This window comes from Artibeus jamaicensis, unplaced genomic scaffold, assembly GCF_021234435.1.
Source record: "Artibeus jamaicensis isolate MK-2021 breed Jamaican fruit bat unplaced genomic scaffold, CSHL_Jam_final contig_3176, whole genome shotgun sequence".
Lineage (NCBI taxonomy): Eukaryota > Metazoa > Chordata > Mammalia > Chiroptera > Phyllostomidae > Artibeus > Artibeus jamaicensis.
In genome coordinates, this window is record NW_026521740.1 from 3873571 (window position 1) to 3899479 (window position 25909).

A 25909-nucleotide genomic window follows, 5' to 3' on the forward strand; every position below is an offset into this window, starting at 1 on the left:
CCACCTCCTTCAGTTTAGGGGTGGGTTGTGATGCACTCTCACTCCGTGTCCAGAACACTGATGCATTTCAGAGTTAATGGTTTTCTGTTTGTTTCAGAGGGCTTTTGCTACATCTCCCATAAGGATGTAATATCTATAGGGACAGGGTCTGTAATTAACGATGTTACTATTTCTGTAGTAAAATGTATGAATATTCATACTAAGTGGGACACAAACCAGGTTATAAATAGTCTCAAGTCAGTTCAGGTCACGTTTGGCTGCCAAAAGGGTTATAAAAAAAAACTGTGGGTCTGTCAGGGCTTTTGGGTGCTGGTTTCGTCGGTAAGGAATCGTGTACCTCGTGTGATGGTGACTGTTTTCTCCGTGTTCAGTGTGTGCCAGACACACTCATGTATTGGCTTTCGTCGTGATCACGACAGACCCAGGAGGAGGGTATTTTATTATGCTTTTCTCTCCCTTTCTCTTATTTCTGATTTGCTGCCTGAAACTTAGGAATATAAGTCACTTGGGAATATAAGTTTCTTTGTGAATTCCTCTTTCACCTTTAATGGTAGCGGAAAGACAGCACAGCAGTACAAGTGCCGTTGGAGGTGATCATCCTTTATGACGTTGATTCTTGAGAAAATGCCTCTGAAGCTCACCCAGCAGGGTCAGGAAGTGGGCTCAGGACCTGCCCTGGCCTGCAGCTTATCCTCCTTCCTGCAGCTGTGCGGCTTCTTCAGGCCTGGCAGGGCAGGCGCTCAGGGTGTTGGGCCAGGACCCTGGGCCTGTGGGCTGGACGGGTGAAATGGAGGGCAGAGAGGGGAAGCTCTGGGTGTTTGGTGTGATGGCAGCAGAGGTCAGGGACTGGGAATTGGCTGAGGTCGGACACTGTTTGGGCAGGGCCCATTTGCAGAATCTTGTTCCAGTTCTCATAGCAGCGGCCATGGCTGCTCCAGGAAGAGGAACTACCGTATTGTAGAGGTGATGAGTTTTTGTATTAGTCAGGACTGATATATTAGTCAGTGTATGTATTAGGACTGTGGGTGGGAGATATTTTGCCTTTATGAGCATTAGATCAAAACAGCCCTTCTGGGTGGGCAGTTGGACGAAGTTGGCCCCTCTGGAGACCGAGAATCTGATGGATTCTCTAATCTAAGTGAATCTGATGGATTCTCTTAGTGGCCTGTGTCTTTGTGCAAAGAGTCACTGTGCCGGTTGCATTTCAGTCCCCTTGCCACCACGTCCCGGTGCTTCATGCAGTGGGCAGACTTCACTGCTGGGATGTGGCAGTCTGGGATTAGTAGGGATCTGTAGGAAAAGCGCCTCCTCCACGTTAGAATGCTGGGAATCGCTTCTCGTTGACCCCATGGAGTAGTCGTGGCTGCCATTGGACCAATGGGAATGGGACCAATGTGAGCTTCTCGGGCTCATCCCAAGAGTCAGTGGCCCGTGGCTCCCTCGCTCTCCTGGTCCCCACCTCTGAAATGCAAGAGACGGATGAGTGAGTTCATGGCCTATTTCCCTCAAGTGTATCATCCTCCATGATTGCACTTCTCTCTTTTTATTATATTCAAAAACACACAGTGGTATAGATTGATATTCAGACCTAAGTGGCCTCAGGTGGCTCCTACAGGCCCCCATGGCTGTCATTCATGTAATTTGTGCTGTAGGGCCCGTTGGGTGCATTTGACTGGGAAGTGCAGTTACAATGGAAGAAAAGATCAGAAATGGGAAGGTCTGGGTAAATCTTAGTACAACGCTCCTTTTGTTAGCAGTGTCTTCGCTTATGTGACCCTCATTTAAAATTAAACATAATTTGTTAAACTTTTACTTCATGTAACATAGGGGTCCAGCAGCTTTAGCCAAAGTCAGTGTTTTTTATGGAAGTATCTGGATATACATTAACCTTTTATAATTGTAACAGTCAGTTACACCATTAAAGTTAGCAATGTGTGAACTAATTGATTGCTCACTAAATCCAGAGCACATGAGGAAAATTAATTTGAGATTGAGAAAGTATTTCCTAAAAGAGTAGAAGGAAGCAGAGAGCTAAGCTTATGTGCTGGGACCTTTAAAACATGTTATTTCATTTATTCCCTACAATAATCCCATGGGGAAAATGCAGTTGTTTCCATTTCAGATGAGGATATACCTGAATTATTAGTCACGTCTTACAGGAAGGGTTCTTTTTAATAATATTTACAAGACTTACACACTGTCTTATTATGGATTCCTACAGAAAGTCACATAACAGGCAGAATTAAAAATACAACAAAAATGCAGAGAGGGGCAGAAATGAACTGATTAGTAAGATAAAGCCAAGAGGAGACAGTGCACAGAAATTCTGCTTGCTGTATGTTAGGTGCCCCATCCGCTTGTTAAACTTCAGATGCAAATTTGTCTTTGAGTATTATATTAGGCAATGCATAGAGGAAAGTGATTAGTTATTAGGGTGACATTATCAATCAAATTTTTCAAAGACGTTTACTGGTGTAGTTCAGTTTTCTTTTTTCTCTCGGCCCTGAGGTTCCAAACAACCTTTTCCCTGGAACTTGACAATGACACCAAATAATACAGAGGCAGATAGCTCTGCAGCTACGCGTGATATCTAGACTAGTAGAACTCTCAGTTGTGGCATCCTTTATTGTCAGCCAGGCACAAATTTGTAAAATTAGTTTTTACAATACAGACAAGAGAAAGTTCTCTGGTGGTTTGCCTTATTAAATCAATGACCAATTTAGCTCTGGCCCAGTAGCTCAGTTGGTTACAGCATTGTCCCGACTCACCAAGGTTGTAGGTTTGATCCCTGGTCAGGACACGTACAAAAAACAGCTTATATGCCCTGGCTGGTGTAGCTCAGTGGATTGAGCGCGGGCCTGCGAACCAGACAATCGAGGTTCGATTCCCAGTCAGGGCACATGCCTGGATTGCAGACCAGTTCCCTGCAGGCCAGTTCCCAGCAGGGGATGCACGAAAGGCAACCATACATTGATGTTTCTCTCCCTTTCTCCTTCCCTTCCCCTCTAGAGATAAATAAATAAAATCTTTAAAAAAACAAAACAAAACAAAAAAACAGCCTATGAATGCATAAGTAAGTGGAACAGCAAAGTGATGTTTCTCTCTCTCTCTCAAATCAGTAAACAAAAATTTAAAAAAATGTTTTTTAAAAACAACCAACCAGTTTAAATGATTCTGGTATCTGAGTAAGTTACCAAATGTTTGTAATACGAGGATCGTACCTACCCTTATCTTTCTTTCCCAAAGTGATTCTTTAAAAAGTGATCCTCAAACTCTTGCTGTCAGAAAACCCTTTGATATTGGATCATTTGTCATAGTACTTTTTCTATAGTTGTGCATAGCTGTCTACTCTCGCCATTGGTAATTCCCAACATAGGCATTCTTTCTGTGTTTGTTCTGTCCTCTCTTTTCCTGGAAATAGTTTCCAGATGGGATTTTCTTTCTCTCTGTCTTTCATGCTTTCTTCATTTTTTTTTTTTTTTACAAACCTCAAGTCTTTATGTTTTTCCTTTTTTTGATCTGTTTTCTCTTTTCTGTTTCATTTTTGGCTTAAGTACTCTGCTTTTAGGAGATTAATTTTTTTTAAATACTCTATAACATATACTGAAAGTACTTGCCAATGTTAGGAAGCTGCAAATAATTCTGGTAATTATCTTGCGAATAATTCTTTTAAAAAGTTTTATTTTATTTTGATGTTAGAGAGGGGAAAGGAGTAAGAGAGAGAGGTAGAGAAACATTGATGTGAGAGTGAAGCGTGGAGAAGTTGCCCTGTGTATGCACCTTGACCTGGGACCACACCTGCAATCCAGGCATGTGTCCCAACTGGGAATGGAACTGACCACCTTTCAGTTTGCAGGATGACACCCACACTGGCCAAGGGAATGCTGCAAATAATTCTGGGAATGAGGTGGTGTCCTGGAGTTCTCTATCACACCTAGTTTTTTAAAGAGAAAATCTTCTTTCAGTATGTTCCTTCTTTTGTTGGGGACCACTCTGTGTGGTTTCAAAGACTGTAGCCCCATAAGAGCAGGCTCTCAAAGGGGATAGTAAGTCTTCCTGGAAAACCAGGTATCACAGGTAGCAGACATGAAGTGACTCTAACACTGAGGGTTCCCATGGGAATCAGGTCTGAAATGTACATCTTGTCCTTTGAAGCTTGTTCTGCTTTGTTTTGTACAGCCCTGGTGACATAAATTGGATGTTTAAGTTCAAGGTATAAGGGGTAAACTCCTTATCTCCTGAAACTCGTCTTAAAAACCCTCTGGCATCAGCATGACTAACAGACCCTGAGCTACAGCAAATCTCTGTGTTCCTTCAATTGTTATCTCTAGATAATACCTGTTTTTGTATGACTGTTGCCCTTTGACATTGATCAATGACCTACGCATGTATGCTGTACACACCTACCCGTACCACTCCCAATAAAAGCCATTTGGTAGAAGGGCTCGGGGTGTTCTCCACTGTAGGAAATCACCACCCCTTTTCCCTCCGGAACAGCAAGATTGTGTCTGGGACGACTTACTTCTCATCCATGGCGGATGGGAGAATTCTGCTGGATAGACTTCCTCACACATTCTTTCTTACTCCTTTAGGTTTACTTAGAAGATAGCAAGAACTAAGATGTCACATGTGTGCTAAGTTTATTCTTTTATATGTCCACTGAAAAATAGAAAAAAGACAAACTTTATTTTGCATGAAAATAAATGCTTCTCATATTTTATTAGGTTTTTTAAAACGACTCATGTAGTTTTCTAAATTAAGCCACACCCACTTCACCCTTTATTGTTATGGACCAAGGTAGTGGGTCTGTCAGTCTGAGGGTCCAGCATTTTCCTGGGAGTGCTGATTCTGGGTGCGTCCAACTTTCTGCACTTAACTGGTATGGGGCTTTTGCCAGAGACCTTGATACTTAAGGATTTGTTGATGAAATGCTTTAAATTATTTGTTTTATGAGACGTTTTATGAGACTTGGGACTAGGGATTTACATGATTATTCCTGTCAATAGATTCATAAGTTGTCATTCGAATATTAATGTCATTTCTTTCTGAATTTGTTTACCTTTAGAGAAGGGTTTTGTTTATTTGTTTTTCTTTGTTACTTCACAATTGTTCCACATATGGGGGACAAAACAATTAAGTTTGTCTTTTAGAATGTATCACCTGTGAATATGGAGTTTCCATTTGGGTGATAAAAAAAATTTCTGGAGCTGGATAGTGGTGATGGTCACTCGGCGTCGTGAATGTACTTAATGCCTCTGAATGGTACACTTTAAAATAGTTAAAATGATCAATTTTAAATTATGTGGTTTTTATTGTAAAAAGAAAGTAACTTAGTTCACTAATCCTTCTGCTTCCAGTCTTCTCCTCCTCATATCTGTAAATAAGGGAACCTAGTAGGTTCTTCTGTGGAATCTTCTGTACCATAAGATTTATTTGAGATGTGTATCTTCAATTTTTGGTCCCAAGTTACTTGAAGTAAACTTTTTAAAAAAGATTTTATCTATTTATTTCTAGACAGAGGGGTAGGGAGGGAGAAAGAGAAGGAGAGAAACATCAATGTGTGGTTGCCTCTCGCACACCCACAACTGGGGACCTGGCCCCACAATGCAGGCATGTGCTCTGACTGGGGATTGAACTGGTGACCCTTTGTTTTGCAATCCATTGAGCCACACTAGCCAGGGCTACTTAAGGTACATTTTTTAAAATGTAAATTCTTGGGCCTCAGTAGAAGAGAAAGAATGATTCTACTCTATTTTAATGGATCTGTAGTTTCGCTGTGAAGATGAAATGAGCTAAGAGTGGCTAATACTGTTAAAGACTCTCGCTTTTGCTGTTGGTGTTACTGGGACTTCCTGACTTCATTCCTGTGCTCCCTTCCTGCCTTTGCATCATTCCTTCTTCACTTTCTACAGGCTTTTGAGGGAGGCAGAGGGTTTATCTCTCGGCCCAGGTTACCAGGTTTGGCAGAATAAACTCCGACCCATGTTTCTGGCCATGACATCGGTTGGCAAATAAATACTCAGACGTACACAGGTTGACCTGGCTGGATCTCACAGTGAAGGGTGTAAGGGAAGCAGCGGGAAAGTGAGAAAGTCTATAGACCTAGGTGAGAGAGGCCTTCTGGAGCAATGGACAGTTTCTCAGGTAGGATTACAGAGGTAAGAACATTAGAACAAATTAGTATAAAGACATCCATAAAAAAATAAGTGCCACTTACCCTATTTTTCACCCCTTCTTTCGGTCATGGTGGAAAACGTTAAAATTCAGGTTGGCGACGGACTCACAGAGGTCTCCTGTCATACTGGGAACATGCACCTGAGAGACAGCTTTTGAAAATCCACTAAGTACTCTCCCAACCACTGAGATCCCACTTGTGCTTCACTGGCCAGCTTCCCTCGTTGCCTCTTCCTGCTAATGGGGTTGGAGTGGGGGGAGCTGCTGGTTGAAATCACTCAGATGAGCTTGCTCTGCGTCACCGGCTGTACTGCCCAGATGGTTGGAATCAGCAGGCCATTTGAAGTCATCTCTGTCTCATCACATTAAACACAGTCATATGTGCTCAGTGTTTCCCTAACTTTCACCTGAAACACCGCATTAGATAATTTGGTGTACTGGTTTTTGCATTCTTCCTATACCCGTTGGTATTGAGCCGTTTTACTATTACTTAGTTATACACGCACAAAACACATACACCCATGTACGTGTATCTATGTGTATATACATACAGATGTACACACACATGAATTTGTTTAGTTCTCACAACAATCAAATGAAAGGTCACTTCTACTATCATCCCCATTGTACAACTGGGACACCACAGCAGAGTGGTTAAGTCACTTACCCCAATGGAGCCCAGGCAGTGAGTGGCAGGGTTAAACCCAGGTAGCTGGACTACACTCTTAATTACTACCCTGTAGAATTTAGTGCTTACTGGAAATGCCAAGCAAATAATAATTATAGTAAACAAGTCCAAAAGTTATCTGATTAGGAGACAACCTAAGAAACTCTAGCATTATAAAAAATGGAACCTGGTTTCTGTTGCTCAGTGTGTGTGGGCCTCTGTTTGGGATTTGGCTGTTTCTCCTTGTTATAAAAAGGCTTTAGTTACCTGGATGTTTGTGTAACAAATGCTCTTTGTGACTCCCTCCTGGGCTGTGTCCTCTATAGTGACCACCCATCCAGAGCGTCCACTGGATTTACCATCTTGTATCTGGAAATGTGTATCCGCTAATCCCCAAAAGTCTGTGAGTGGCCTTTCAGCAGCTGTTCTCTGGGTGACTTCGTGGGCCAGGAATTTATTTCTGCCACCTGACACGGGGCTGCGACTCATCACCTGGGGTCCTGTCTTTCCCTAGTAGATGCCGGAAATCAAAGACACTGACTCTGGAGCGTTTTCCACACAGGGGCCCATTGGATGAGATTGATACCTTGGTGGGCAGAGTGTTGGAGACAAAGTAAAGGGATTTCATGGACCCCTTGAACAATGCTTGACATGTAGGGACTAGACATGTGTATAGAGGATTCATGAAAGAAATACTGTAGGCTTAGGACATAGGAAAATGTGCAGGGAGCATGTGCTTTTGACTTTTTAGAAGGTGAATCCTGTGTAACTGTGTAGGGAGTGGCACTATTTCGGCTACCCTAGGATTTTCAGGTCTAATGCACATTGATGCAATAAAGACATTTGTAAGTATGCAGGAAGCTTGGTAATTCTTAAATTTGGTGATTGGATGAATTACGCTTTCTTCAGTAGGGCATTAAACTGTCATGACCACTTTGTAAATTGTGGATTATAAATATTATTTGTAAGTATTTTAACATCCTTCATCTTTATTCCTTTATCTGCACTACTTGATTATAATAATTGATGAAATTATTGTCATTGGAATGAGTGGAATAATCTTCCTGCTCAATTTAGTGATGTGATAGAAGGGGCAAGGCGATACATTTTTGTTTTGCCTTAAATTTGAAGCCGTTTGGTAGCAATTACCTTCATTCCTCACTTTAGCTATTGCAGATACAGGAAGGTTTAAAGAAAATAGAGAATATGTGATTACATTTCCTGCTTTTTTTCCCCCTTTCCCTTGCTTAGTATTTTTTTTGTGATACTTTAAAGCTATATCATGACTTGGGCAAAATATATTTTACGAGCTTATGTAACTTCTAGTGGCTGGAATCAACTGGCTGTATGTGAGCTACCAAACCACATAAAGTTTGCAATTTCATGAATATGCTGGAAAACCTTACTTTTATTAGCTTGAGAAGTTTCCACCCTCTTTAGGTAGCCACAGTCAACTTGAATGGGTTTTGTGGGGAGTATTGGCTCGCAGCTGTGAAGTTCTTTCAGATTCAAAAGAGGGTCTTGAAGAATTATTTCAGTATTTCAGCATGTTACTATCAGAAACATATGTGTTCCCTTGCAGCCAAGATGGGAATGGCTTTCTGTGTTTTTCAGACTTATGGGCAGTCCTCTGTTGGTTGTGAGCATTTTTCTTTCATTATTAGTATACTTACTTCATCTGTAGTTTTTATCTTTAATAAATATGGGTCAACTTTGGATTCCTGTGTTTATTTTAGTTTACACTCTCAGAGATAAAATTTATCAGATATTTTTTAAAAGATCTTATTTATTTATTTTTAGACAGAGGGGAAGGGAGGGAGAAAGAAAGGGAGAGAAACATTCTTGCGTAGTTGCTTCTCATGTGCCCCCTACTGGGGACCTGGCCCGCAACCTAGGCCTGTGCTCTGACTGGGAGTTGAACTGGTAACCCTTTGGTTCTCAGGCCAGTGCTCAATCCACTGAGCCACACCAGCCAGGGCTATTGGAATTTTAATATAGCTTTAATGCAATTTAGTATTTTCAGTTATTAAAGTGAATATACATTGAGGTCCCCAAATAGCACTTATAATTGGGCTGTCCTGAATTACTAAATATAAAGTAAAATTTCACATTCGAAAATAAAGAAATGTAATATGCTATAAAATTTTGCTACATATGAAATCACTTTGTACCATATTATAAATATTGAATTCAAATTCCAAGTGGGACCCAATCATGCAGAGAATAATGAACTGAGAAATACATCTGATGTTATGAATCGTACTGTGCAAAGTCTGGTTTTGGCCATAAAATATTCAGCAAGATTGGCTTTTAGACTTCGAGGCTGTGAGAACCAGGCCTTGCCTGCCCACTGCTGCTGTGTAAATCGGTGCCCATCTCATGGTAATGAGCCTGCTTTGGCAGTCTTCCTGAAGGTGAATTGAGGAAAGCAGACCTTGTAGTTAAAAGCGGTAGAGCGTATACGTACGTGTTTATCACTGCCATGATGTCACTATAATTATGGTAAAAGAACAAAAGGAATAAACTGGTCTGTCCAGAGGGAAGTGGAGACAAGGTAGCTATGAATGGGCAAGGCAGTACATGGAGGAAGATGGGGCGGAGTTGTTACTGCTGAGTGTCCAGAGCAGGAGGTGATGGCCAGGAGCTTCCTGATGCACCTTCTAGAATTTGCAAGCCCTGTGAAGGGTCACCAGTACTGTCTGAGGTTGGATCAGTAGGAAATGGAAATTTGGGGGCTAAAAACTGGGAGTTTGCTTGAGATCTTGTGAACAGCACCCTTTGACTCCCTTGTCTTCCATTCACACAGGAGAACAGAGATTTATACGTTCCCTAAGGAAATTGAACCTGACCCAGAAATGAAATTGGGGTCCCTGGCCCAGAGAGGATGGTGAGGCTCTGGTTTGACTTCAAGAAGATTAAGGGACACCAGGAGGGTGAACCCCCTGCCATGCCCGTTCCAGAATTCCTAAAGCTACATCAGCTCCGAATCAGAGGATGCTTTTATTGGGAGTACAGTGTAGTTACAGCAGGCGAATTGCTTACGTACCTACTTTGAGCCCACCTGTCGCCCAAGTTCCCGGAACTTGGCATTTGACAGCTTCACTTGAAATGAGAGGGGGTGCCAGGAGCCAGGCAGGGGTTTGAGGATTGATGCTGCATCCAAACAAACAACAGGAAAAAGGAATTTAGGGGAAACAGTGGAAACCAATATGTAATATACTAACTATCCTGGGAGGAGTGGGAAAATCACTGCATCTCTGAAATAAGAGCAGAATGCCAAAAAAAAAAAAATCACATTTGGAGAATAAGAAAGGCCTTGGAAATTTAAAGTATAATATTGGAAACAGAAAATGATACAGAACAGGAGTGTATATAAGATAGAGATCTGGGAATTGTAGTATAAGTGTAGCATTTAGACACATGTAAGTGTGAGTAAGTGTCAGAACAAATAGGTAAGACAGAGAAGGTGGGTGGCCCCTGAAAGCAGGACTGAGCAGGGCTGCTGAATTTTGCTGTAGTCCTATTTGATTAAAGAAACTATGTGCCTTTGTGACTCTGATACAAATTGAGAAATTGGTAATGGGAGATTTACTTTGGAAATAACTTTGTTGAAAAATTCATCGACGCTATAGGAAATGCTGCCCAATATTACTGTTTTGGCAGTTACACGAACCTCTGGGAATAACAGTCTCCTACATTTTCTCAGTAGCTGTCTTTTCTCGGCACCGATTTCTTACCATTGTCAAGAATGGTTATCCCAACATTTCCTGTGCCTTCTGCCAAGCTTGACTAGCTTCATGGCTTTAGAATTCATTTACTGTGCATGTAAACAGTAATCTGAACACGTTTTTCCTCACGTTACAGCCATGTAATTTTTGTATTGCTACTGAACGTTCTCTGCTAGACATTTCACATGTTGTGATCTTTAGTTTACTAGTAATGAAATAAAAATTAAGGAATTGAGACCTCGGAATGAGACCTTGCAGCTGAAATGGTTTCTTTCTAGCATTTCCTAACTTTTGTCCCCGGGAGCCTGGCAGTGATGACGGCCTGCCACGAAGAGCAGTTTCACAGACAGGAGTTTGAATAGAAGTCAGTCTTGTCTGAGTGCCCCTCAGGGCAGGCCCTGTACTGGGCATGGTCAGGAGACCTGGTGAACACCTCAGACCTGCTGTCCGGCCCCTGGAACGTGTAGATGAATAGAAGAAACCGTTACCAAAGCGTGCAGTCTGCTCCTGGTTGTGCGATTGCTGCGGGGAAGAACGTGCCCCAGTGCTGTGTTAGTGCACCTGCTGGGACTTCACCTGGTCCTCAGGAGGCCACTCGTGGTGAGGGCGGCCGTGTAGGAGTCACACTGGAGTCCTTTTGAACAGGGCAGAGGGTGTCGACTGAGAGCCCAGCCCACGTGCAGGCCCTGAGTAGGGCGGACCTTGACCTATGGCGACCTGAATGAGGACAGGGATTGGGCGCTGGGTGAGCAGTGGGCTGTGTGTTGAGGTTGACAAAGATGCAGTTTGCCTTCCACTCAGTCATATTTTTAATCCTGGTTGAAGAGGCACAGTTTACCTTTTGGTGTGACAGCGTGTGACTTTCAGGGTATTAATGAATGGCTCCCTAAGAGTTTTGGAGATTAGTTCGGAATACATACATTGAAAAATTGATGGTAAAATTTATGAGAGCAAGCTTTCTTGTGAGAGCTGGAAACTTAGGAACATTAAAAAAATTATTTATATCCTACACATTTTTGCCCATCCCAGTTTTCATTTGGCTCCAGTGGAAGGAAAACCTAAGGAGTGAGGAAATGCTTGGTTTCTCTGGATTCTAGGCAATTCGAACAGCAAAAACGCATGCCTCAGTGATCAGTCCTGTCATACATCCGGATTTTAAAGTGACAGGCTCCCCAGCCTGGCAGAGGCCCAGAGGGAGTGGACCAGGATTGGGCTGTGCAGAGGCTGGAATGTCACCGTTCTGGTTGGGGCGGTTGGGAGGGACCTCTCTCTCCACCATTCCCAGTCGGGCCTTGTTTTTCCATCTGACTCCATCCAGCCGAGTGGTACATACCTTTCTGACTTAAGAAAACATGCACGGTCGGTTTGTGAATCTTAACAGCCTGGGGAGGACATGCTGAGCCAGCACGAGAGGAAAGTGCCGCCTGATTTCGCACATGGAGTCGGCAAAGAGTCACAGGCAGGTAAAGAAGACTTGCTTACAGTGTTTTGGTTACTTCACCTTTTGTCCATCGGTTGTAGAAAGGAGACCGAGGGATGACTCAGGGAGCCAAGAATTAGTACTGAGCGACAGATTCTGAATGATTTTGTCCTCTGGGCGACCTTCGAGTTTAAAACAACAAAAACAAAAATGTTTTTCCTGGATAACATTACGAAAACAGTAAATTACTTGAAAAACATTCTACAGTGTCAGTCCTTACTGACGTTTTTAAAATGTGACTTGCTCTAGGACAGGGCGAATGTCACCCTCGGAGCCTCGCACAGGGACTGGCACTGAATGCACACTTGTGTGATGTAAAAGCATCTGTGCCGATGGTCAAACGAAATGCGTGTGACAATTACTGTCACTCCTCTGTGATGCAAGACAATTTTCCCCAAAGTGTTTGCTGTGTAAAAATCCTACAGGGATAGAAAACATTCTGTCCCCCAAACAATAAACAGGTGAACGAGTTTTACCCCAGTGCTATTCCAAGTCTCTAGCACCAAGTATTGAATTAGCACTGGTGGCGTTCCTGCCTTTATTTAATCTGTCCATTCCTCTCTTGGTGTGTTCACTCACTTGCTTGTCATTTCTTGCATGTCTGCTGGTGCCAAGTTCCATAATAGATTGCTGGGAAACAGAGACAAATAAGGCAAGATCCCTGCTTCTAGGCCCTTGAACGCAGTGATTCCATGGTGTGGGGCAGGAGGTATGGCAGTGGCGTGTACTAGGTGCTGTGGGATTTACTCCTGGTTAGGAGGGATTAACTCCTGGAGTTTTGCTCTTAGAGGGTCACGGAATGTTTCCCATAGGAGGGAGCTTTGAGGTGGCAGAGGAGAGAGTGGAAGGGAAGGATTCCAAGCCGGGGCGGAGGGGGGTGGGGAAAGTGTGTCAAGGAAAAGGCATGTTGAGTGAGTCACGTGGTGAGATGCTGTTTGCATATTTAAAATGGGCCTCCTCTCTCTCAGCTGATCCCCCATCTGTGGCTGGCCTGTAGCTCCAGGAACAACCTTTTTACAGGCACTTTTCTCTGCCCAGAATATCTGCCCCCTAGCACTTGGCTGGCCCCTTCTACCCTTTTTGGGATTTGGCTTGGGAGTGCATTACACCTCACTGGAGATGCCTGTCCTCACAACCAGCCAGACGTAGACTTCCTCCTGTTATCTCTTGCCACCGTCCAGTTCCTTGCTCCAGCACAGTGGATGCAATGCAGTTTGCTTTTTTCACCTTGTCGTTGATAGGTCCCTAGACTGTGATCTCTGTAAGGGCAGGGACCAACATTTTCTACTTCACCCCTGTCTGTAGTGCCTGGCATAGCCCCTGGCCTGTAGGGAGGATTGATCCTTGTGAATAGGAGTGAATGAGTGAATGAATGAATGAATGAAAAGATGCCATTTACTAATTTAAGATTTTATTTATTTATTTTTAGAGAAACAGGAAGGGAAAGAGAAAGATCAATGTGTGGTTGCCTCTCATGCATTGCCTCTCATGCACCCCTTAGTGGGGACCTGACCTGCAAACCAGGCATCATGCCCTGGACTGGGATTTGAACTGGCAACCCTTTGGTTTGCAGGCCCGTACTCAATCCACTGAGCTACACCAGCCAGGGTGAGAAGATGGCAGTTAAAAAAAATGAAAGCACTCCTGAGAGATTTGCTATTCCAGTTTATTCCTTGAAGTTTGAGGTAATTCTTAACTAGGCAATTAGGATCTCAGCTAAGAATTTTAATTGAGACCTTTGGGTGTTACCTGGATGGAGAAGAAAAGTGGGAGTTATTTTGGATCTTGGATGGAAGGACTTGCAAAACCTAAGGATTCCTGAACTTGAATACACAGGGATGAGAGAAATTCTACTGGGGATACTTAATATTATTATAAACAAAAGAGAAATTCATGATTTTAGTGAAAGTTGAGCAAAGAGTATTCTTGAGTTATTCTTTATTATAATTTTATAAAATTATTTACTATTCTATATATTTATTTGTACTTCTTTTTTCTCTGACACTTCTTATTAATTTTGATGATTTATTCTTCTGTGCTCTGAAACCTTATTTTTATAATTAACATCATGTAAACCTTTAGCTGATATTCATCAGTGCTGTTCTCACACTAAATTTTTTTTTATTTAACACAGTATCAATATGAAAGAAATGATCTATGGGCACATTTTCATTGCCATTTTCTTCCACTCCTGTCAATTTTTATAGCTCGTAACTTTCTACTCCACCTGACCCCCCACATTTTTCTTATGCTTGTCACATATACCATAAGACGTTTTCTATGAGATATAATCAGTGGATTATTTTTAGCATGGTGAAAAGATTGCACCACGAGGTTTATTTTGTAAACTATGTAGTCACAGTTGGTGGAAAATGTTACATGAAAATGTTTCAGTATGTCAGCGGCATACTGAAAGACAGGAAAACCTAAAGGTGGGGTGCTCACGTGATTGTGGGAATTTTTCGTCTGGCCTTCTCCAAGTGAGGATTCCCTGCAGAAATCTCTTAATCCCAAAGGGCCTCGGCCAGGCATCTCCTGGTATCTCCTGTTCTTGGCTTTCTACTCCGGCTTTTTGTTCTCCTCTTGGAGAAGTGGGAAAAAATATAAACCGCCCTGAAGGTAGGATTTTTGTTTACCTTTATCTGTAAAGACAACTTTTTGTTTACCTGCTTGTTTGTTTCATTCATTCATTTAGTAAATATTTATTGCCTGTCTCCTGGGTACCAGGCACTATATTAGTTACTAGGTATTAAAACAGTTTTGGATGACCAACCTTTAAATATATAATAAATTATATTAAAGTGTTTTAGGGAAGGACCATGTAAAAGAAGTCATGTGCCAGGATAGAAATATTGTTTGGTGTGTTTGCTGAAGATTTTTTTCTTTCGCACAAAATTGTTATTGGCAGGAACATGATGATTTGTACTTCTGACATCATCGCTAATGTTGCGCTTCTGGGCTGCGGAGGCGAGAGATGTTTTGAGAGTCATTATTTCGCCGGAATGCTGCACCTGTTGCTGGCTATTCTTGCATACGAAATTCAGAACCTAGAGTCACTTGCTTTCATTTCCTTTTCCTGCCCTCTTTCCGGTGTGGAGGGTGTCAGGTTCATCACTCATGCATTGAGTAAACCACCTGGTTCCTTCAGGGCTATGACTTTAATGCCCTTGGGGATGGCAGTGTGGTGCTCCTTTTCCGTTCTCTTGCTGAGAGACTCCCATCTGATTGGCCTCAAGGTTCTGCCGCTTGTCTCAGTGGCCCAGTTAGGGACTGCGATGGGGCCGGCGAGTTGGGACTGGGTTCCGCAGTAGCTGCTGCTACCTGATACCTGGTACCTCATGCTATTGAGGAACATGCATTTCCTCTTGGTGTCGTCTGATTTTTGGCTGTGACTCTGAGGAAGAGAGGAAGTCTTGCACGGTATCATTTACTTTCAGGAAAAGAAGTTTGCAGTGTCGGGGCTTCATGTTGGTTCAGGCGATGGTGTTGAGAGCCAGGGAGCTGCTGTAGAAGGCCGGGGAGAGGGATGGAGGAAGGGCTGGTGGGCAGGGAGCTGGGAGCCCGCCCTGAGGTTCAGAATACCCACAGCACGGATTTGGTATTTCACTATGTGTTAACAAACCTCAGTTACCTCGTTTTTCAAATGGGACTTGAGGTATTGACAGTGCTTAACTTGTAAAGATTTTACAGGCATCGATGAAAATAATTGTGAAAGAACTTTCAAGTTCAGAGGTCCCTAAACTTGGTCATTTTTTACCGACCAAATTACATACTGATGTTCCAATGGGAACAGTGGTGGTTCAGCATCCCACTGAATTGGCAACTTCCAGGAAGTTATTTTAGCCCAGCATTTCCAATTCCAAGCTAAGCTTGTTACATTTGCCTTCTTTATGCTTTTGTAGATGGAGTTACTCCTGGAAGTTCTCCAGAGGGGAACATTTTATGGGACATGGAGCTTCGTGTGAACCGGCACGTACATGGTCCCAGCCTGCGAATTCCGGGACAGCTCGGCCTCCATCAGGGGCTGCCCTAGAATAAGAGGGCCTGGCTCTGATTTTCCCTCATTTCTAGGTCACTGGTTTCTCTTTTGTACCTTCTCTGTGACCTCTTAGAATGTCGCAGTAGTGGGCTCTTGTTAGGTTTCTTGCCTTCTGTGGTATTCCCTGCACCTCTTTCTGGTCCTTGTTTTTTTTTTTTTTCTCAGGCCTGTCTCGGGGCTTCCGCTGCGGCAGTGGGCGTTGCATCCTTTGCCCGGCCTGGGCACTGGTTCTGTTCACTCTTCTGCATGGAACTCAGTAGGCGCTCAGTCAGCAAACCCATCAGCTGGCCGGCTCTCACAGGCGCTCCCTTCTGGGCCCAGGAAGCCTGTCGCCGAGTCCCAGGGCTAAAATTTGCGAGTGATGATCATTACTTACATTCTCTGTTCCTCACCTGGCTACCTCCTGGAAACTGTGCCATCCTTTCAGAAATCCTGGGACTGAGTTAAGCTACTCCTGGTCAGTCCCTTGGCACTGCTTCTGCCTAGTAGTTACCTGGACCCTTCATTTCCTCCTGGCCTCAGCCTTCAGTTGTCACAAGTAGCTGATTAAGCCTCGTTTTCACTTGAGAGAGACGACACACGGCTGGGTGTGGGAGGACTTTAGTGTGGCATCCGCTGCAGGCTGAGTGTACGGATGACTCACACCTGGTAACACCCCGTCTTCTGCTCGGCCAACGCCTTCAGATGGGCTTCAGGGCGCACGGGCTCCACAGGAAGGACACTGGACTGAGATCACTGCTGCAGGTGACCACAGGACAAAAATTTATGAGTGGCACGTTTGGATCCACAGCCTGTGTGCCCTATGGCAGACTTAGGTCACTCTCCCCCCGGATGGTTTTATTGTAAAAACAAAGAATTACCACCCCTTCCCGTGAAGCGTGAGGCTCCTGGACCCTCCAGAAACTAGGGACACTCACTTGCCCACCTTTGCTCCACGTCCCAGCAGGATGCCACTGTGCCTGCCTCTACTTCTGCAGCACTTCTACTTCCAAATCGCTCCTTTTGTGTTCCTGAAAGTGCCCCTCCTGCCTGGCCCCGCTTTCTGCAGCATTGGGAGGGCTGAGGTTGCATTAGAGCTGCTACTTTTCTTTCATTTACTTTTTTAGAGAAAGGGCAAGGGAGGGAGAAAGAGAGGGAGAGAAACATCAGTGTGTGAGAGTTACACGGTTGCCTCTCACACACCCCCAATCCAGACCTGGCCGGCAGCCCAGGCATGTGCCCTGATTGGAAATAGAACAGGTGACCTTTCAGTTGGTAGGCTAGTGCTCAGTCCACTGAACCACACCTGCCAGGGCTGCTACTTTTGATGTCGCTCCTGTCGCAGACCCTGCCACCTCTGTACTGCATCAGGTGGGCCTGCCACATGCTCTGTGCTCTTTGGGTGTGAGAGCTGGCCGGGCTCCTCGCGCTGTCCCGGTCCTCTGTGACGTCTGTGCCGATGTCTTCCACTTCATCTCACTGCTCTTCTTTCAGTAACTTTGCTTGCTAAGTCCTTACAACACGCCAGGCAAAGGTAAATGAGAGAAGATGATGTTTGTTTTCACCTGATTGATAAAAACAGAACAATGTAGGAAGTCCAGAAAAATCACCACCTTTTTTCTTTTTAATAATGTTTTTAAAATGCTTCTTTTTTTAAAAAAAAGCGTTTGTGTTTTATTCATCTTTTAATGTCTCTGTAAATACTATTCAGGCCCCTGAAAAATCCTGCAGTGACCTTCCTTCTGTCCCAGTGAGACGTTTGCAGCTGGAGCGGTTGTCCCAGGGACCCTCGTCTTAAGCAGCCAGCACTGCAGGGGTGCTCCAGGGCCCGGGCAGATGGGATCCGGGCATCCACAAAGTGGTGGCATCACCTGGCAGCCACGTGGTGTCGGCTTCTTCTACCACAGACCTGTTAGTCACTGGGCGCCAGTGGGTTCCAGGCAGTTGGCAGTCTGTGTGGAAGCAGTTTGGCCGGTGAGACATCATACACACACGCACACACACGCACACACACACACACACTGTCGGTAGAGGCAGGCCTCCCTGGGAGGGAACCCGGGCTCCCTGCTCAGAGCCCTCCTCGCCTGTTTTGGTGGAGGAAGAGGGTGTCTGCACTCACAACCTCTCTCCACCCCCTCATCAAGGGATTTGGTGATACTGTTCCTTCTCTTAATCTTACCACTTCTGTGCAATTTTCCTGAGATAATTGTAAGAAAGGTTATACTTGTATCTTGAAATACCACTTCTAGGAATTTCTCTTTTAATTTATCATTCCATGTAGGAGTCTTTGACTGCACATTAGAAAATAAAAGCAGTGATCCTTAAAATATGATTTCTTTCCTCTCATTGGCATATTTCTTAAAGTCTGCATCTGAGGTCCGCTCCTCTGTGGTTTTGGATAAATTCTAAACTCTTCGATGGTGGGGATTTTTGTTTAACATAATATTGTTGATCCTAATGTCATTCGGTTGCATTAATTTACTAATATGGAAACAAAAGCATGATTTCAGATTTTATTTATATCTCTGCCTTGGAGAAGCAGTCTCATGAGAAACCACTCAGCCCATTAAATACCATCTTTGACATTGCTTTTTTGGGTTTGCTTGTTTTTAGAAAAGTTTTCCTGGCTTTTGCTTTTCGTAATTGTTTTAACCATTTCAATAGTAGTATAGTGACTATTTTTTGGATGTGTGTTGTTAAAATCATGAGAAAATTTCTTTGTATGTCAACATGTGGGATTTTGTCAATATTGTAATAGTAACGTTAGTTAACATGGTCAAGAACTAAAGTAGAATTTCTTAGCTAGAGAAAAATGAGTTAAAACTCCCAACATACTCTTTGAACATTGGAGAAGTTGCATGGGGCAAGCTCAGTGAAAGGAGCTTGAGTACACATGAGAACTCTGTGTACTATTTTGACAACTTTTGGGGGTAAATCTAAAATTATTTCAAGTTTTAAAAAATGAGAAAAAAAGTTGCTCGTTATACTAGAAAATGGCATCATCTATGCTGCTTTTAAGAAGAGAATATCTGTTAACAGGAGTGTGGTTTTCTTGGAGAATTCTAAGTCAAAAAGTACAAGTGCGGTAAAATTTTAAGTTAGGTCTGCACCTTCTTCCTATTTTTTTTTAAAGCTGACCTTGCTTTTATTGTGAGATTAACTTGTATTTTCTGATCTGAGGGAAATGCCTTAAGTGCACCTTCTACTTTAAGTGCAGGCTGAAGGGTTACAAAACGAAGCCAGCAGTGTCTGGAGTGTGCAGTTCACGGGTGGTGCTGGATTCCAGCGTTCCCTGGCACCCACGTGGTCGCCCTGGTGGTGGTGGACGGGGTTTGTCTCTAGTTTTGTCTGCTGCTCTGCAGGGTTAAGTGTAGGTTCATTAGTTAGGACTGACAGTTATAATTAGATGTTCAACAGCTTCAAAGCCAAGAGGGCTTTCCGATAACAGAACGAAGGAAAAAGTGTGGGCCTTCCACAGCCGAAGGTGGCTCGCCTGGTCTTAGCTGTGGGTGTGTCTCCCTGGTGGAGAGAAGATTAGTCTTCAAATGACTTTAATTCTCTCTCCTACACCACCTCCTGTGGTTTCAGCTGATTCGTTCTGTAGTTCTCTCTCCAGTCCAATCCTTTCTTTCCTTTTTGGTGAGAGGACCTAGGCGGGCAGCCAGTTACTGTTGAGCTAGAATAGAGCTAGTGGTACGGACCAAATTTGATTACTGCTGTCAGCACCGGATTGAATGAGAAAGTGCATACCCTACACAGGTCCTTGCAACATAAATAGCCTATTGATTTCGCAAGAACTAGAAACGAGGCCACAGTGTAATGTAGAAGAATCTGGATAGAGCCGGGGTTCTGACATTACAGAGCAGTTTTTAAGAAGTGCCCTCCTGTTAGATCTTCTTAGAAGGGCCTTCAGGTAACTTTGATAAACTGGTTGTTGCTTTTGATCGTCTTCACAGTCACGTATTTGCCAAAACTTCAGGGGAGCCTTTGTGCTCGTATTTGTGCCAGAGTTCGCCTTCCCTGGTGGGATCAGGTCTAGAAGTTGCACTGACTGACACAGACCGTATTCGCTCCTGAGCTTTGGTGACATTTCCACTTAGCTTAATATGAATGTTTGAGACATTTCCTGCCATGGAAAGTTCTGTTTGACATAGGAAGGTTCAGGGGTCAGTCTCGTCATCAGCCATGTGCCAAGAAATCACAAAAACAAAGGATTACATGGTGCAGCCCTGGGACATGGGAAAATTCTTGGAAGATGGATGAATCATATTATTAGTACATGTTGCAAGGCCTGAGGTCTTACATCGGAAAATAAAGAGAAGGGTTGTTACTTTTTAAAGTTTATAGCCTTTTTTTGTGGTTTTGTTTTGCCTTGCTTTATGTAGATTTTATTCTGTTCAGTATTTTTAAAGAGTAGAAAATTAAAATCCTAAAATAGGATACTTTAGGAAAGGGATCATTAATCATATGAATTTGTTTAAACACCATAAGTTCTGAAAAAAGTGATAATTCCTCTGAATTAGATTGAATTAGATTAAATAGTCCCTTAGAATTAAAAAAAGTTATCCCTTTGAATTAGATTATATTAGATGTTTTGAATTGGAAAATTCCTTTGAATTAGAATAATTACTACCCTTCTTACAATATCATATTTTTTAAAAAGATTTTATTTATTTATCTTTAGAGAGGAAGGGAAGGAGAGAGGGAGAGAAATATCGATGTGTGGTTGCCTCCCATGCATACGCTGCTGGGAACTGGCCTGCAACCCAGGCATGTGCCCTGACTGGGAATCGAACTGCGATCATGTGGTTTGCAGGCCCATGTTCATTCCACTGAGCCACACCAGCCAGGGCAACAATATCATATTTTTTAAGAGGGAAGGAGGAATCCTGATTTGTTGTCTCTCTCGGCTACCTTCAGAATTTTTGAGATCTTTGATCTTGAGTCACATCTGATTTCTAAAATTTCTTACTATAAAGTGGTGCTGGGTGGGTACTAGAAATATTAGGGGAAACACTTTTAAAGTATATGATTACCTAACCACTCTGCTTCGTATAGATAATCATGGCTATTTGCTTACGAAAGGCTGCTTTTTAAGTGGGCCTGTTTCTGTTTAAGAAGATACATGCAGACAGACAGGCAGAAAGAACTGTTCTGTAGTTGGCTGAGATGTCCTATTTCCATTGAGAATTTCCTTTGCTGATAAATTTTCTTAAGCAGCCCTTTGGTAGAGCAGGAAGGGCTGACTGCCTTCAGCTTTTTAGCAGAGATGTCAGTCTGAAAGTCGGCAACATTTACCAGGAGCTGGTACAGATCCGTACATACAACTGTACTGAAATTCTTTTATACCTGTTTGAAAATAGCCAGTATTAAAGCTGGACACCTTCGAGGTCTTGCTTCAGTGCTATAGCCAGTATCTGTTGTTCTGTATTTTTTTGAGTATTTAGCCCTGCCTATAAAAATGGAAACATTTTTTGAGCTAATGGTAACAATTGGGCTTTGATAACCATCAGGGAACTACAAATCAAACCACAGTGAGATGTTACTTCATACCCACTAGGGTGGCTACTATAATAAAAAAAGACAGGGAATGAGTACATGTAGCTGGGGATGTGGAGAAACTGGAATCTTCATGTGGTGGTAGTGGGGGCAGAAGGTGGTGCAGCCACTTTGGAAAACGGCCTGGCAGTTTGTCTGGAGGTTCAGCACAGGGTTACTCTATGACCCAACAGTTCTACTCCTGGGCGTGTGTACCCCAGATAAACGGAGACGTACGATGTCGTACAAAGTTGTGCACAAGTGCTCATAGCAGCATTATTCACAACCAAAAGGTAGGGACAAACCAGATATCCACCACCGGGTGAATGAATAACTAAAATGAGGGATGTTATTACAGTGAAATATCATCCAGCCATAAAAAGGAATGAGGTACTGATGCATACCACAATATGGATGGACCTTGAGAGCATTGTGTGCCAAGTGAAAAAAAGACCATGTACATATCTGATGATTTCAGTTATATGAAATGCACAGAAGAGGCAAATCAACCGACTATAGATTTCTGTGGTTGCCCAGGATTGGGGTAGGTGGGGGGTGGGAGGAGGAAATGGAACATGACAGGTTTGGGGGGTGAGAAAAATGTTCTAGAATTGATTGTAGTGATGGATGCACAACTTTGTGAATGAATGGATAATCACTGAATTATACACTCAAAATGGGTTAATTGCATATAATGTGAATTATAAATCAACAAAGCTGTTACCAAAAAAAAAATTAGGCTGTGGTTGTGTGATGTAATGTGTATCACTGGGCTTCTCTCTCTTCTCCCAAGACTCCTAGGAGACAGGTGAGGTCACTACTCCCATTTTGCAGATTTGGAGACTGAGGCTTAGAGTGAGTTTTCTCAGAGTCATACAGCTACTAGTCTAGGCAAAATACACAGTTAAAGAGGAGGAGGGTGGGGCCAGGGATTGGCTGGTTCTCTTTTCCACCCCTCGGCCAGTCGTAGTGGGGAGGGCCATGGCTCCTAATTCAAACCTGTGTGTTCCCGCATAAAGGCGCAAATCCCACGAAAATCTTTGCTTGTAGGTAGACAATTTCTATTTCAAAGCGGAGGCCAAAAAGAGAGAGAATCGAAGAGGAAAACTGGTGAGGCCAAACGGGTGGTGCTTTCTCTTCCTTATTTTAGGTCTTTGGATAACTCCGTAAGTGACAGCCAAGAGAAAAGGCAAAGACAGAACCTAGAATAGCCTGGAGATGTCAGTAAAAAATGTTACCTCTTATCTTAGAATTCTGTGTGGTAATTTTTTCCAGAATAGCAATTTCCAGGGAATTAAGAAGAAATTATTTTGACTTTTATTTCCCCAAGATATATATGCATATTAAAGTAAAATAACAAGTCCGGTGTATTCTTTGAAGTATAGTTACTACGGAACCAAACTCTTCAGCCCAGTTGTATACCCAGAGCCAAAGCGTCTATTTATATAGGAGGTGGGCAGACAGGTGGGTGGAGGTGTCCCTTACAAGGAGCCGATACTGTCAAAACAGGAAACAAAGTTATGATCTCTTTGTAGTAGATCAGAAATATTCAAAGGCGCTTAGTTGTGACAATTAAAACAAAACAAAACAAAACAAAAACTAAAAAAAAAAATCCCCGACCCGAGTGACCTGAGGCATTTCAGTGACTGCTAAGTGTGACTTCCTGTCTGTATTCAGAGGAGATTGGGCCAGGTTCAGATCCTCTCACAGGAAAAAGAAAAGCTCCCCCAGCACAGGACATCCCAGTGTGCAGTGCGCAGGCTGCTTTTGTTGTCCCCTTCCTCTGCATCTCGTTCCTCGTCATTCGAGCAAATGTAGGTGATGAGCGGCCCAGCAGCCCCTGCCTTTCGCTGGAAAAAGTGCAGATTTGATTTGCCAGGGCAAGTAGCTCACCAGGCTTACAAGCAGCTGGCAGGTAAGTTTATCAACTTGCGTGACTCTCTGCCTGTGAGGTTTTGAAAAGGGGATGTGAGAAAGGGCAAGGCTCTCCCAGCCCAATCTGTTAAGCCCTCAGCAGAGCTCTCCTAACAACGCTGCTGAAGGAGGGTTTTGCTGGGGAGGGGAGCAGCCTGGCCGGTTCTTCCCAAGGGCACATCTACTGGAGACTCTGAATGGCAGGAGACCAACACTGTCTTCTTCATTCTTCTCTTGGGAACGTGATCGTTTGTCAGACATTCGCCTTTTTGGAGAAAGCACTCAAGGAAACTTACATTTGTTGTGACAAGTGTGTTTCACTTTACCTCCCTGTATTTTCAAGGCAGCTTCTTGTGTGTTGAGTGTTCACTGCGTGTAGAAAGGTTCCTCTGCTGCTGCACTGTGATTGAGCTCAGCCCGTTTGCACTTGTTTGTGCTGGCGAAAAAGACATTTTACTTTGGAAAATGTGTAATTTAGAGCTGATAAAGGGGAGAGTGGGACATTTGCCCTTTGGGGGGGGGGTATGTCAGTGAAGGGGTTTCTGTCTGCATGCAGCCCTGACCTAGAGAAGCAGCAGTGCACAGCTTGGCACTGGATGTGGCCGTGCACTTTCTTATCACTGGAGTTCACTGCCAAGGAGACCTAGTTTTCTCGGTCAGTTCAGACGTCCCTCTTTTGTTTGATGTATACTTATATTCATGTACCGGCCATAGAAGCTTTCTGAGAAAAACAAAACAAAACAAACAAGTGATGTGTTTTATTTGACCTTGTATGTCATGCTTGAATATTGTCACTCTGGGAAGACTTTTAGGCTGGTTAGAGTTTTTTAAAAACCTTTCTTTCCTTTGGAATTACCCTTTCCCTCTTAATGTTTCCCTTCCTCTTCAGTCCGTAAGAACGAGGTGGTGCACGCTCGTAGCTTGGTCTCTGCGGGGCACACTGGAAGTGAAATGATTGGCCCCGTTTTCCTCGTAAATTTACTTTCTATCCCACTGATAATAGGAGATCAATGTGCTATGATTCTCTTTGTGGGTGTTAACTTTTCTCTCTTATTTAAAGAACGATGTGGTCTCAACAGAAAATTAACACACTCTTCAGGGACCCGAGTTAAAACCCCTGTGCATAGGAGTAGCGGTTACAGCATTGTGGCTTTTCAAGGATACTCTGTAGCTCTCATTTACGTCTCTTTCTTTCCCTGTCATTAATAGTCTGTACTTTGTTAGTGTCTGTCTTACTGTCTTGCTACAAAGGGTCTCAGGTGGCTTTGGTGGTTGAAATCACCAAAAGGTAATTAAAATACAAAATACAAATAAACCTTTAAAGAGTAATCAAATTTTTAAGCAAGTAGACTGCATCTTTGAACATGAATTCTCATCCAGTTAGGCTTCTTTCCTTCTCTCTGACCAGTCCAAAGGCTTTAGGAAAATAGCCATAAAACAACAACAACAACATCAGGACATGTTATTTTAACAAAAATAGAAAACAAATGGGTACGTGATTTCAGATTCTACAAGGGGCCTGGGCGCCTTTTTCACTGGCTCTTATTGAACTGAGTATTTCCCTGTATCTCCAGGGTAGATCTCTCTGGTGATTCTGTTAGATGTCAAGATATAAAAATACATTTTTATGGATAGTGTATTTCCTTGCAACACATGTCCTTTCTTGGTCTTCAAATCGGTCTCCGTTATAGATTAAACTTTGGGATGAACCCTTTATTTTCAGACCTCAATTGAGGCAGAAAGTGAAACCATAAGTGTTATACATTAAACTTTTGACAGGGCAGAGGATGGTATTTCAAATGACTCTTGCAGAACCCAACTCGGATGATAAAACAAATAATGAAATAGAATAGATGGAAAAGACATAATCTGCTCTTAATTAGTCTTTCAGTGTTGCTTTTGAAATTGTCAGCCCTTTGCTCTGTGTTGTCTGTCAGAATGTGGAATGCTAATTTGGTGTCTTTGCCCCACAGCTTACCCACTGAGATACGATGGGAAAATTCAGTGTGAAGTGAAGTATGAATCTATCTGTCTTAACACAGAATCTTTTAATTTTAAGACCTTGACCCTAAACTTTTGTTAAATATTTTTTCCTGTTCTTTGTCTTGCTGTGTACAAATGACCATATGTTAAAAATAACGTGATAGAAGGAGACTAAAGTTTAAAACAAAAAAGGCTTGAAAATGTGAGATAAGAAATGGTCTGGCGGCATCGCAGGACTTGCAGGCATGCGCTAATGCGCAGACAATTTCTGTCTGGAGGTTGCCCTGCTCAGGAGGCCAGCTCTGGGAGGCCCTGCTTTTCTGGCCATCCTTCCTGCTTATCTTGTCTGCTGACGGCACTCCGTGCCAGCTGTTTCCTTTTTGATGGGCAGATTACACTCTTCCCCG

The 25909-nt window shown here is 43.1% G+C and overlaps 1 protein-coding gene across 6 annotated transcripts in view; it reads left to right on the plus strand.

Annotated features, from left to right (window-relative positions):
* The window catches only part of UTRN (utrophin), a 449632-nt gene that overhangs the window by 23370 nt on the left and 400353 nt on the right, over window positions 1-25909 (plus strand). Inside the window, exon 1 of one of the 6 annotated variants that reach the window (XM_037144916.2) lies at window positions 11630-12032. The exons of 3 other annotated variants lie outside the window; for them this stretch is intronic. In XM_037144916.2, coding sequence (XP_037000811.2) covers window positions 11963-12032 — 70 coding nt within the window. In that variant the 5' untranslated portion in view covers window positions 11630-11962. Of the gene's footprint in view, window positions 1-11629; window positions 12033-23308; window positions 23521-25909 lie in introns of those variants that run through there. 2 more of the 6 variants (XM_037144917.2, XM_037144912.2) reach the window with 2 other exon arrangements.